Genomic DNA, 13,578 nt, shown 5'->3' with positions numbered 1-13,578 from the left:
TGTGGTGAAACATTAACTGGAGTTTACTATGGTAATCATTTTGCAATATATGCAAATATAGAATTGTTACATGGAATCATTGTACATATGAAATCAATATAATGTCAATTATACCTCAATAAAAATTGTTTTTAAAAGAAGTACATAACTTAAAAGCTACTACATTTTCAGTAAACTTTTCCAAAATTTATAAAGGAATTTCCTGACATTCTAAAAGTAGTATATATCCCTCATTCTTGAGGGATAAAAGCCCTTAAATCTTTTAGTTTTTTTAATTTTGACTTCAGGCTTTATTGCACTGGTTATAATCATAAAAATAAATGTTCTATTGTGGAAGGAGCTGAGACGCACTTCAACAGACGAATGGATAAAGAAGATGTGGTCCATATATACAATGGAATCTTCTTCAGCCATCAGAAAGGATGGATACCCAACATTTGCATTAACATGGATGGAACTAGAGAAGATTATGCTAAGTGAAATAAGTCAAACAGAGAAAGATAATTATCATATGGTTTCACTTATTTGTGGAACATAAGGAATAGCATGGAGGACATTAGGAAAAGGAAGGGAAAAATGAAGGGGGAGGATCAGAGTGGGAGACGAACCATGAGAAACTATGGACTCCAGTAATCAAACTGATGGTTCTAGAGGGGAGGGGGGCAGGGGGATGAGTGAGCTCAGTCATGGGCATGAAGGAGGGCACATACTGCATGGAGCACTAGATGTTATATGCAAACAATGAATCATGGAACACTACATCAAAAACTAATGATGTACTGTATGGTGACTAAAATAACATAATTTTTAAAATAAATAAATAATGTTCTTAACAAAGTTAAACAGAAAAAAAAAATCAGCACCTTTTGCCCTCATGAATGACTAGAATAAAAGTCCTCAAATCTTAAATGCACATATAAATAGCTCAAAGATGGGGCGCCTGGGTGGCTCAGTGGGTTGAGCCTCTGCCTTTGGCTCGGGTCATAATCTCAGGGTCCTGGGATCGAGCCCCAAGTCAGGCTCTCTGCTCAGTGGGGACCCTGCTTCCCCCCTCTCTCTGCCTGACTCTCTGCCAACTTGTGTTCTCTGTCAAATAAATAAATAAAATCTTTTTTTTTTTTAAAAGAACAGTGTTCTCTGTTCTTTCATACAAAATGTGAACATCTTAGCATTGCACACAAAAGCTTGTCCTGATCTGGCCCTTGCATACATTTTCAACATCACATTTTTAATGTCATACATTTTCACACCACACTAAGGTGTGAAAATCACTAAGGACATGAATGACTAGAATAAAAGTCCTCAAATCTTAAATGCACATATAAATAGCTCAAAGATGGGGCGCCTGAGTGGCTCAGTGGGTTAAGCTGCTGCCTTCAGCTCAGGTCATGATCTCAGGGTCCTGGGATCGAGTCCCGCATCGGGCTCTCTGCTCAGCGGGGAGCCTGCTTCCTCCTCTCTCTCTCTCTCTCTCTCTGCCTGCCTCTCTGCCTACTTGTGATCTCTCTCTCTGTCAAATAAATAAATAAATAAAATCTTTAAAAATAAATAAAATAAATAAATAAATAAATAAATAAATAAATAGCTCGAAGAATGCAGCAGTCTTTAATACTGGCAACTGATTAGACAAAGGGGATATACTTGAAGCATCTTAAAAGAAACAAGTAAATTTAGAAAAATGGCTTTTACTTCTTCATTCTTAAAATAATTCCTTAACTCACAAAGGCACAATTGAAACAAAAAAGATAACTTTTATGGGTATATATGTCACCCATATTAAGTTCACTATATTAGAATGAGAAATAGGGGCGCCTGGGTAGCTCAGTTGTTAAGCATCTGCCTTTGACTCAGGTCATGATCCCAGGGTCCTGGGATTGAGTTCCACATTGGGCTCCCTGCTCAGTGGGAAGCCTGCTTCTCCCTCTCCCACTCCCCCTGCTTGTGTTCCCTCTCTCAATGTGTCTCTGTCAAATAAATAAATCTTTAAAAAAGAGAGAAATAAATGTCTCTCTCTCATACACATACATACACACACACACACACACACACACACTCACATACATACATTTTAGATCCATGAACTAAGAAGCTGGTTAATCAAAGTTACTGAATTATAACAAGTAATTTTATAAAATACCGCCATTCAAAGAAAGTACTAAATATTTACATGGTCATAGTAACACCTACTTACTGACACTTACTGTGTGAAAATTTATCATTTCTTGAAGACTGTCAGAAAACTTGGTCAAGCTTGTCTATGGAGAAAGAAACCAAAAGAAAAACTAAGTCATTTAAGAGCCACGAAAATAGGTCACAAAAATGTTACTTCTGCATTTCTGACAGAAAGATCTAGTTACACTGTTACAAAGTAACATTTACTTCTGAGGATGATTTCATGGTATTGCCTCATGGGCATGCTCTGCAAAGAGGACAAATGTACATGTGGTAGGTAACATAAAACCCAAGAATAGTCAAAGAATTAGTACTGCCATATCAATAGGAGTAAGCTAACAAATAATAATGGCACATATAAGCCTAAAGGCAAAATTGAGTGTATCAAGACTGTGCCCATTTAGACATCCATGAATCAAATAATCATCAAAGCATGCCCATTACCTAACCAGGTATTATTCCGCATGGAAGAATTATCATAACACCACACAGTATAGCAAGGGGCCTAAGTTAACCCAGCACAGCTAGCTGACAAGAGCTTTGCTGTGCAAACCCATACATAGTTAGATACTATTCTTAAGATTTAAATGCTCTCTGCTTGCCCTAAAAGCTCCTACTAGTAAGCGTAGTCCTCCTCTCCCTGCTCGGGTCCTCTTGTAAATGATCCAGCTCACCTAGCAGAAGTAAACTTATATTCACAATGCAAATCAACCATCAACTTCTAACTGTATTAGAAAACAGAATTATACAACACCAGTAGGTGACAGCTTTTCTATTCCTAATTTTAAGGACCACTAAAACTACTAATAAGGTAAATGGATGCATAGTTCTTTAATATTTTGTTGAATTTATCATATTAACTAATTTTAATAATACTAACCTCAACTACAGCATCATTACTAGAATATTGTGCCAGGTCTCGAATCCCATTCATGAACTGTTTATTTGCAACACAAAAGGCCTTTCCGGTATCAATCATCACAATACAAAGTTTCACAAGCTGAAAAAGAAAAACATTACATCAGGTTGAAAATAATTACACAAATTACCTAGTTGAACAAGCGTTAGCAACAGCTACATGAGTTAGCCTAGCTAAGATAAATTATGGTTCATCAGTAAAGCCAAAATAGACTAATTGAAATTGTTCTTTTTAACTCTGACTTACAAAGTAAATTCATAGTAGAACTGTACCCAAAAAAGTTGACCCTTTAGGACCCAGAGGCTGTAATGATAACAATAAATACTTTTACCAAGTCATATTCATCCCATAACTCCATAAAAATTTATTAAATACCACTTAGAAGGAAGAATAGGAAATTTCAGGCAGAACAAGCAGTCTGCTTAAAAAAAAAAAAAACCCTAGAAAAAAAACCTGTGCTATGTTGGAGGAAAAGGGAGTAAACTGGTACATTGGATTAGTCATGCTAGGCATTTCATTTCAGTGTCAATCTATCAACACAAACATCTGAATTGATTAACCAACCATTGTTTCTTCAATGCCTACTATTTTAGGCATTGAGCTAGCCTTAAAATTTAGACTTTCTTTCACCTTTCTTTCTCTAAAATTCTTCTCCTCCCCCTTTTCTTTTTTCTGTTCCTTATTTTTCTCCTTTCATTCAAACACATAACATTTAATTAAATAAATAAAATCTTGGGTGAATACATATATTTAAAAAAAAAATAGAGAAGGGAAGGATACTGAGGAGGTAATGGTGGGAGCACCAAGAAGAGGGTAAAGAGCCAAAACAACAATAACAACAAACTTTTAGAAAGCATTTAAGGATCTCAGGAGTAGAATTTAAAACTGTTACCCTAGGGCCCAGAAGAACAGAAATTAAAAATATACTGTCTGCTCTCAGAAGCTTTAAATCGAACCAGTAGACAAGCAAATAAATTCTGTACAGCACAAACACAACGGCTACGCATGACAAAACCATACATGATCGAACAAAGGAAGAACATCTAGCCAGGACCATGGGCATCAGGGAAGGATTCCTGGAAAAGATAACAATTAAGAAAAGCCCTGAAAGATCAACAAAAATTAGCCAATCAGACAAGAGTAATGGAAAGATACTACTCTAGGAAAAGCATGTTTTAAGGTAAGGCCCAGAAGCAACATGGGCAGAGAAAACCAGAGACACTTAATAGCTTAGTGTGGTGTGAAAATGTAGGACATTAAAAATGTGATGTTGAAAATGTATGCAAGGGCCAGATCAGGACAAGCTTTTGTGTGCAATGCTAAGATGTTCACATTTTGTATGAAAGAACAGAGAACACGTGAATACACTAATTGGTGAGTTCACCAGAGTTCCATCTCAGAATGATGACCTAAATGGAGAAAAAGTAAAGACAGGGAAAAGAAAGACTAAAGATAAGGGGATTAGACCAAAAACCATGACAGGCTGAATTAAGGCAGTAAGCAGGAGAGAGAAAGGAGGAGAAAAACTCAAGAATTATAGTTGAGTACCCTTCTGTAGTACAATTAGATAGACCGTGTCCCACCAAGGGGAAAAAAACAGGAGCTGAAATCCAGCCGGAGTTCTGCTTGCCATGGGCTACATCTGCTAATTCACACAAAGACACATTAAACTGGCCAGCAAAAGACTCCTGTTTTCACTGTATTAGGCCTGTGACGTGGCCCTGAATTAAATGGGCCTGTGATATAAGTCAAGTGGAAAGCTGAACCAAACATGTGAAAACAGACATATGAAACTCAAAAAAAAGGTGCGTGCTGTAGATACAGAGGAATCATCAGTATATATACAGTTACAGTGCTACAATGCTATATCCAACACAGGAGATAGAGGACAGAGCTTGCAGAGTGAAAATCTCACAAAGAAAACAAAAGAGGAAGAGGAAAAGCAAGAGAATAATTTCACAAAAGTAAAAAAAGAACTAAGGATCAAAAAATAGATGAATAGGTTGAAAAAATCCATAAAAGTCCTATTTTAATTTTTTTAAAAGATTTTATTTATTTATTTGACAGACAGAGATCACAAGTAGGCAGAGAGGCAGGCAGAGAGAGGGAAGCAGGCTCCTCGCAGAGCACAAGAGCCTGATGCGGGGCTCGATCCCAGGACCCTGAGATCATGACCTGAGCCGAAGGCAGCGGCTTAACAAAGTCCTATTTTAAAAAGATTTTTTAAATGTCTGTTGAGGTTGTCACCCAGTATCCCTGGCAAGAATAACTGTAAGAGAAACTGACTGGAGAGCTGTTAGCCAGATTACAGTGAGTTATGAACTGCAGATGTAGAAGACATGATGATAGATCAGTATTTCCCAATATGTACTCTACGTAGAGTACATAAGGATCTTGTGACAAAATAAGGATCTTGTGACAAAATAAATCTGGCAAACTCTGTGTTTGAAGAGCTAAACAGATTTCTTTATTGCTGAATTTTAAAGAGCTTTTGATATATTCATATGTGTTGTGAATCCTAGAAGAATATAAAATATGTAGCAGTTCTCAAAAATATTTGACATGGAATTCTTTTTCAGAGGAACCATGCTCATAGAAACAACATTCCAAAAAACTCACTATGAGAACTGCTGGCAGAGATCAGTCTTTTAAATAGTTTGAAAATTACAAATAAATACAAAATTACAAGAAATAATGTCTTAAAAACCAGAAAAACTAATTCTAAAATTCATATGGAGTAACCAACATGCAAGAAGAGGGGGAAAAATTGAAAATGAGTGATGAGATGGGAACATTAGCTTTATATATATATATTTCTTAAAGATTTTATTTATTTATTTGAGAGAGAGAGATCACAAGTAGGCAAAGAGGCAGGCAGAGAGAGGGGGTAGGAAGCAGGTTCCCTGATGAGCAGAGAGCCCGATGCGGGACTCGATTCCAGGACCCTGAGATCATGACCTGAGCCAACGGCAGCAGCTTAACCCACTGAGTCACCCAGGCGCCCATAGCTTTATATATTATTAAAATGTATTATACCCCCCCAAAAAAGGTACTATACAAGTATAGTAATTACAATTCTGGTAATGGCCATGAACAGACAAATAGAAAGAATACAGAGTCAAGAAACCAATACAAATATGCAGTACTTTTCAGCCAGTGGGGGAAAAAGTGATCCAATAAATGACATAGGGACACTAGAATCTAATGGGAGAAAAAGAAAAAAAGAAACCAAATTCAATTTCAAACCCTCCAATTAATTTCAGATGGAATAAACATGAAATACTAAATCAGAAAATTAAAACAGGAAGTAATATTTTTTATAATCTCAAAGTAAGAAAAGTCTTTTTGAGAAAGTTGCAAAACTCAAAAGTCATAGAAAAAAATCAATTCATCTACAATAAAATAAAAATTTTATGACGCCTGATGGCTCAGTTGGTTGAGTGTCCAACTCTTGATCTCAGCTCAGGTCTTGATCTCAGGACCATGAGTTCAAGCCCCACACTGGGCTCCACCCTGGCTATGTATGTATATATTTGTATATTTATACACACACACACACACATACACACGTGTATATATATGAAACATTTTTATCAGGGGGATAAAAAACAATAAATTTAGTCAAAAGACAACAATATGGAAAAATAGTATTAGCGACAAATCATAAGGGATTAATTTCCCTGCTCTAAGAAGAGGATATAAAACACTTTTGAAAATCAAACCAGTCGCTAGAAAAATAATGGTCAACCGATTATGTACAGATAATTCCCAGTAAAGAAAATCCAAATACATTCTACACCTATGAAAAAAATTTCAATCTCACTCATAGTAAAAGAGTATTTTACAAAGAGTAAATTACTGGTTTTTTTACAGAATAGCAAAGATCGGAAAAGTTTGTTAACTTGTTATTTTAGAGAGGGTATGGAGAACCAGGCACTCATACATTTATGGGAAATGTAAACTGGTACAATTTCTGTGTAAGGTAATTTAGCAAGAGCTAACCTAACAATTTCACTTTTAGGAAAGTATTATGAAGTTATTTTTTCACATAAACCACATGACACACATGTGAAGTCATACACTGCAGTCACAGTAAAATATAGGTAGCAATCTGAGTCCATCAGTAGGCAACTGAATAAATAAATAATGATATATCCATACAATGAAATACAATTCAGCTGTCAAAAAGAATGTGGCAGCTCAATAATTATTAACAAAAACCAAAATCCAAGATGTATTTTTTCAAAAAACAAAATACAGAGGCGCCTGGGTGGCTCAGTGGGTTAAAGCCTCTGCCTTCAGCTCAGGTCATGATCTCAGGGTCCTGGGATTGAGCCCCACATGGGGCTATCTGCTCAGTGGGGAGCCTGCTTCCCCTTCTCTCTCTGCCTACCTCTCTGCCTACCTGTGACCTTGCTCTGTCAAATAAATACAATCTTAAAAAAAGAAAAATGGAGAACAGTTTTAATATTTTTGTTGTAGTGGGAGAGAAGACAAATATTTATAATCTTTTACATGCCTAGAAAATTTTTGGAAGGACTCAAACGTTCTCCTTTAGGAAAGAGACTAGCGGATGACTAATTTTTCACTGGATACAAACTTTCATATCTTTAAAGTTTGTATCATGTAGGAGGTATTACGTATTCAACAAATTAAATAATTCAAAAATAATTAAAAGGTCCCACAGTAACTAAAGGAGAGAGAGAGGTTGGTAGTATGACATTATGGTTAAAAACACAGAGTTGTGGTTTTACTCAGCTTAGATTCAAATCCTGCTGCCCTACTTAACCACCTAAATGATCCTGAGTGACCTTAACCTCAGTAACCTTAAGTTTTTTTCTGTCTGAAATGATCACAACGGTACCAAACCATATATATAAGGTTACTATAAAGGAGTTAAGGTAATGCACATAAAGATCTTAGCACAAACCATTACTGGCACATGGTAATTACTAAAGATTTATGTTTCCTTGTCAGAGTTTTATTATTTGCTTTTGGTTTTCTCTCTTATTTTATTTTTGTTCCAAAGAAACTTGAACACTTTCTACTTAAAATGAAGAGGTGGCAGAGAAAGAAAAGGAGAAAGATGACTAAAGCAAAGTTCTGAAGAGTTTGGAATTACATAGGAAAAGGGATACTTTTATCACTCAAATGGGAGGAAAAGTGGAAAAAGAGAAGGACATATTCTAAATTTCTAGATTAGGAGCAAGGAATAAAAGTGTTCCCACCAAAAGGAAGACAGAGTCAAAGTCCTCTATTAAGGAAGAAGAACAAAATGATAAATCATGAGAAAATAGAAGTAAAGCTGTTAAAGATAACTAGATAACCTGAATAAATCTTGGAAAATTTGTTTTACATCAAGATTTCCAGGAATGTGTAACTCCACCAGTTGATTTCACCAAACAATTGTGTAACTTCTCCTACAGGGCTTTATAGATATGACACAAAGAATACAGATGATTAGACAAATATAGTGAGAATTCTACAGAGTAGGTGTTATGGAAAGGAAATGAAGGCCTCTAGAAGAAAAATATGATGGAATAAAATTAAGAGTAGACTGAAAGGGATCATAGCAGTATTATTCATACTAGCCAAAAAGTGGAAATAACCCAAATGTCCATCAAGTGATGAAGGGATAAACAAAATGTGGTACATCCATAAAGGGATATTACTCAGCCATAAAAAGTAAATACTGGAAAATGTTACAACATGTACAGATGAACCTTAAAAACATTATGCTAAGTGAAAGAAGCTAGTCACAAAAAGCCAAATATGGCTCCATTTATATGAAATATTCAAAAGAGGCAAATCCATACAGACAGGGACGCCTGGGTGGCTCAGTTGGTTGGACGACTGCCTTTGGCTCAGGTCAGATCCCGGAGTCCTAGGATCGAGTCCCGCATCGGGCTCCCAGCTCCATGGGGAGTCTGCTTCTCCCTTTGATTTCTCCTCGCTCATACTCTCTCTCACTACCTCTCTCTCAATAAATAAATAAAAATCTTTAAAAAAAAAAAAATCCATACAGACAGAAAGAAAATTAGTGGTCACCAGAGGATGTAGGAAGAGGACAATTGGGTGTGACTGCTAACAGGTACAGGATTTCTCTTTAAAGTAATAGAAATGCTCTGGAATTAGATAGTGGTGAGGGTTGCACAATACTATGAATACACTGGAAACACTGAATTGTACAATTTAAAATGATGAATTTTATGTCACGTGAATTTTATCTCCAAAAATTACCCCTTCCCAAAATGCACTGAAAGGGTATCTTAAAAGGGGTTTAAAATATCAGAAGTTTGGGGCGCCTGGGTGGCTCAGTGGGTTAGGCCGCTGCCTTCGGCTCGGGTCATGATCTCAGGGTCCTGGGATCGAGTCCTGCGTCGGGCTCTCTGCTCAGCAGGGAGCCTGCTTCCTTCTCTCTCTCTCTGCCTGCCTCTCAGTGTACTTGTAATTTCTCTCTGTCAAATAAATAAATAAAATCTTTAAAAAAAATAAAATAAAATATCAGAAGTTTATAGACTGAAGACTAGATGGCTAGCTAAGCTTGAAGAACAGGGCAGGAGTGAATAAAATGAGAACTGGAAAGACTAGAGTCTCAGGTAAGAAAGTAAGAGATCAGCATTCCAGATTTCTGAGACAAGAACTTTGAATGGTAAGGCATAGCTATGACCATGAAAACAGGTATCAGAATTAGAATAGAGGTCACTAACACGGGAGTTGGAGAGATAATGGAATTGTCATACAGCTGAGCCACATATACACTGCAGCTATGCAGGAAGAAGAACTGGCTTGGTGAAAGAAACTTTGCCAGCTAGCAAAATCCTTAGTAAATGACACTGATGACAGGTTTAACTGAATAATATAAACCTACAAGAGAGAACCTAAGAGTATATGTCAAGTTAGTCAAAATTATCAAGCTGGTAGCCCCAATTCATTCAAGTTCTTTTTACTAAGAGATACATGTGTCATAGGCACTTTTCCAGGTGATGAGAATATAAACAATTTATCCATTGACTGTCCTTTAGTAAGTAACAACCTCTCCAAGTCTCATTTTTCTCATGGGCAAATTGGGTGTAATGCCAACTTTGCAACACTGTTGTGACAGCTGGAGATAATATAAGTAAAACTTAGCATCTGATACATAGTAAGTGTGCATCAGGGTTGTTTTTCTTCCTTCAAAGACTGTCTTCAAGGAGCTAATAATTTGTTGAAGAGACATCATCATTAGGATTTATTTAGAACGTAACATGTACTAAGAACCATGCTAAGCACTAACATACACTAAAACATCTTATTCTCATTAATAACCCTATGAGATAGATACTCAACTTTTACTGTTTTTGAAGATGAAGAAACTGAGGCATAGGAAGGTCGAGAAACTTGCCCAATGCCAAATAGCTTAGTAAGGGGTAGAGCCAGATTCAAATGCATGCAGCCTTACTCCAGGCTTTGTGTTCTTAACTATTACACCATGCTACAAGCCAAACACTACAATAATATTATAATAATTTAAATGGAAGTGTGTGGTAGAAAGGTAGAAAGAATGCAATACCAGAAAAAGAACCTAAGTTTGGTAGTACTTGAGCTGTGATTTAAAGAGTATCTGCTTAACAGAGAAAGAACAAGCATTCCAGTGAGAGGATGCAACAGAAACAAAAATTACATCTAGATGGCCACTCCGTTGCTCTACGGTGCTGTCAGTGCCAGAATACCTGGCAGAATGGATAAATCATTGGACCCAGCAAAACAATGCCACTCATGAAGCATTATTCTCCACAAGGAGTGTAACTATTGGTAACATATTATAAGCAAAATAAATAATAGCTAAGTCATCAAGCTAGTTTAACCTGTTGGTGGCATGATTTACAATGATACTACAGGCCTTGCACAAAGTTATGAAATCACTAAACTAATCCTGGGCAAACCCTCCCCACCACTAGTGTCACCACCTTTAGTAACAACCATTTCTTCCTCCTCTCTGGTTCTCCTCTCTGTGTTAACTCCTCAAAATTCTCAAGTGGAATGATAGACACTAACTTAAGAATTTGAGAGAGGTACATTTTATAAGAAAACAAGATTTTAAACTAGAGAAATATAAAACTATAGACCTTCCATTCAGGTGGAAGATAGTATTTTTTAAAATGTCAAAATTTCCATGATGCCCTTATTAGTCCTTTGGGAAATAAACATTCTAGAAAGGGCTTAGAGATCTTAGTACTGATTGCCAACATTTTAATAACTTGTTTTAAACTTGAATGTTTCGTTTTAAGATTCTACCAGTCTCCCAATTCCAACCAAATATGACACAGGGGCAGGGGGAGGGGGATGCTCATTGAAGCAAAATCAGTAACAAAAATGCTATTAGTGGATTCTATCAGATGAGATACTTCAAATTTTGAGGACCTCCCCAACAAACCGAAAAAATGTTTCGTATGACTTATATGCAACTCTCCCCACAAAGAACAGATATTCTGATTAGACTACTCAATGATTCTTTAAAAAGCCTTGTCTTTCAGGGGTGCCTGGGTGGCTCAGTCAGTTAAGCATCTGCCTTTGCCTCAGGTCATGATCCCAGGGCCTTGGGATGGAGCCCCACATAGGGCTCCCCTGCTTCCCCCTCTCTCCCCAGCTCATGCATGCTCTATCTCTTGCTATCTCTCTCAAATAAATAAATAAAACAAACTAAGCCTTGTCTTCCTACATACTCTCACATAAATCTATCAGAAAATCAAGACTACAGTTCTGTTGCCTCCCTTAAAAACTGTTTCAGAGTGTTTAAAATAAATGGAATACCTCTGGGTAAAATAATAATAATAATCCTATATGTGTAATTTTAAAGAGAAAATATTTGAAAATCCTTTTGAAAATATCCTTACAAAAAATTATAACACTAATTTAAAAAAAAAAAATTACAACACTAATTTCAAAAAACATTTGCCAAGAAGCTTCTTAGCTTTCCTCAAAAAATTTCCAAGCAGCAAAGTGCTCCCCTAATATGGATGCAGAAGTGCAGTGGTGCACAAAAAGAACACTGAACTAAGGATAAAAACATGAGTCTTGTCCCTGGTTCTCCCTCTTCTACGTCTGACTTGAAGCCAGTTCCCTTCACTTTCCAGGCTTTGGTATCCTCATCTATAAAATGGAAATAATAGCACTTGTCTTACCTACCTCACAGAATTATTATAAAAATCAAAAAGCAGACTATATATCAAAGTGTTTTGGAAACTATAGAGTACAACACAAAAATAACTTACTAAATATTTTCTAAAATTTTGGTTTTAGGTGCCTTGTTAGCACAGTAGGTAGCACGTCAGTCTCATAAAATATTGGTTTTACATATATAATTACTACTACTTTATATTTATACCATTTACATCATATACATACATATATTTCATGATTTCAAAACATTTGAAAACCTTCAGCTTATTTTATATCCTGGCTATTCAAAGTGTGGTCCATGGAACAACAGCATTGGTGTTACCTGGACTCTCATTAGAAACACGGAATCTCATAAAGGGCTAGTACACAAAATCCATAAAGAACTTATCAAACTCCACACTCAAAGAACAAATAATCCAATCAAGAAATAGGCACATGACCAGACATTTCGTCAAAGAAGACATGCAAATGGCCAACAGACACACTAAAAAGTGCTCCACATCACTCAGTATCAGGGAAATACAAATCAAATCCACAATGAGATACCATCTCACACCAGTCAGAATGGCTAAAATTAACAAGTCAGGAAACAACATATGTTGGCAAGGATGAGGAGAGAGGGGAACCCTCCTACACTGTTGATGGGAATGCAAGCTGGTAGGCCACTCTAGAAAACAGTATGGAGGTTCCTCAAAAAGTTGAAAATAGAGCTACCCTATGGCCCAGCAATCACACTACTGGGTTTTTACCCTAAAGATACAAATGTAGTGATCTGAAGGGGCATGTGCACCCGAATCTTTATAGCAGCAATGTCCACAATAGTCAAACTATGGAAGGAATCCAGATGTCCATCAACAGATGAATGAATAAAGAAGATGTGATACACATACACACACACACACACACACACACACACACACACACACACACAATGGAATACTATGCAGCCTCAAAAGAAATGAAACCTTGCCATTTGCAATGATGTGGATGGAACCAGAGGGTATTATGCTGAGCGAAATAAGTCAATCAGAGAAAGACAGTTATCATATGATCTCTCTGATATGAGGAATTTGAGAGGCAGGGTGGGGGTTGTGGGGGGTAGGGAAGGAAAAAATGAAACAAGATGGGATTGGGAGGGAGACAAACCATGGGAGACTCTTAATCTCATGAAACAAACTGAGGGTTACTGGGGGGTGAGGGGTAGGGAGATGGTGGCTGGGTTAAGGACACTGGGGAGGGTATGTGCTATGGTGAGTGCTATGAAATGTGTAAGCCTGATGATTCATACACCTGTACCCCTGAAGCAAATAATACATTGTATATTA

At 36.8% G+C, this 13,578-nt stretch overlaps 1 protein-coding gene across 4 annotated transcripts in view; it reads right to left on the bottom strand.

Annotated features, from left to right (window-relative positions):
• ACAP2 (ArfGAP with coiled-coil, ankyrin repeat and PH domains 2) overlaps positions 1 to 13,578 on the bottom strand; it is a 147,646-nt gene that overhangs the window by 83,020 nt on the left and 51,048 nt on the right. For all 4 annotated transcript variants that reach the window (XM_059391248.1, XM_059391249.1, XM_059391250.1 and 1 more), the window contains exons 3-4: positions 3,053 to 3,172; positions 2,202 to 2,255 (exon numbers count right to left, since the gene is read on the bottom strand). In XM_059391248.1, the coding sequence (XP_059247231.1) occupies positions 2,202 to 2,255; positions 3,053 to 3,172 (174 nt within the window). The remainder of the gene's footprint in view (positions 1 to 2,201; positions 2,256 to 3,052; positions 3,173 to 13,578) is intronic.

This window comes from Mustela nigripes, chromosome 2 (assembly GCF_022355385.1).
Source record: "Mustela nigripes isolate SB6536 chromosome 2, MUSNIG.SB6536, whole genome shotgun sequence".
Lineage (NCBI taxonomy): Eukaryota > Metazoa > Chordata > Mammalia > Carnivora > Mustelidae > Mustela > Mustela nigripes.
Note: the sequence above shows the minus strand (reverse complement) of the source record. Positions and strands in the feature narration are given on the sequence as shown.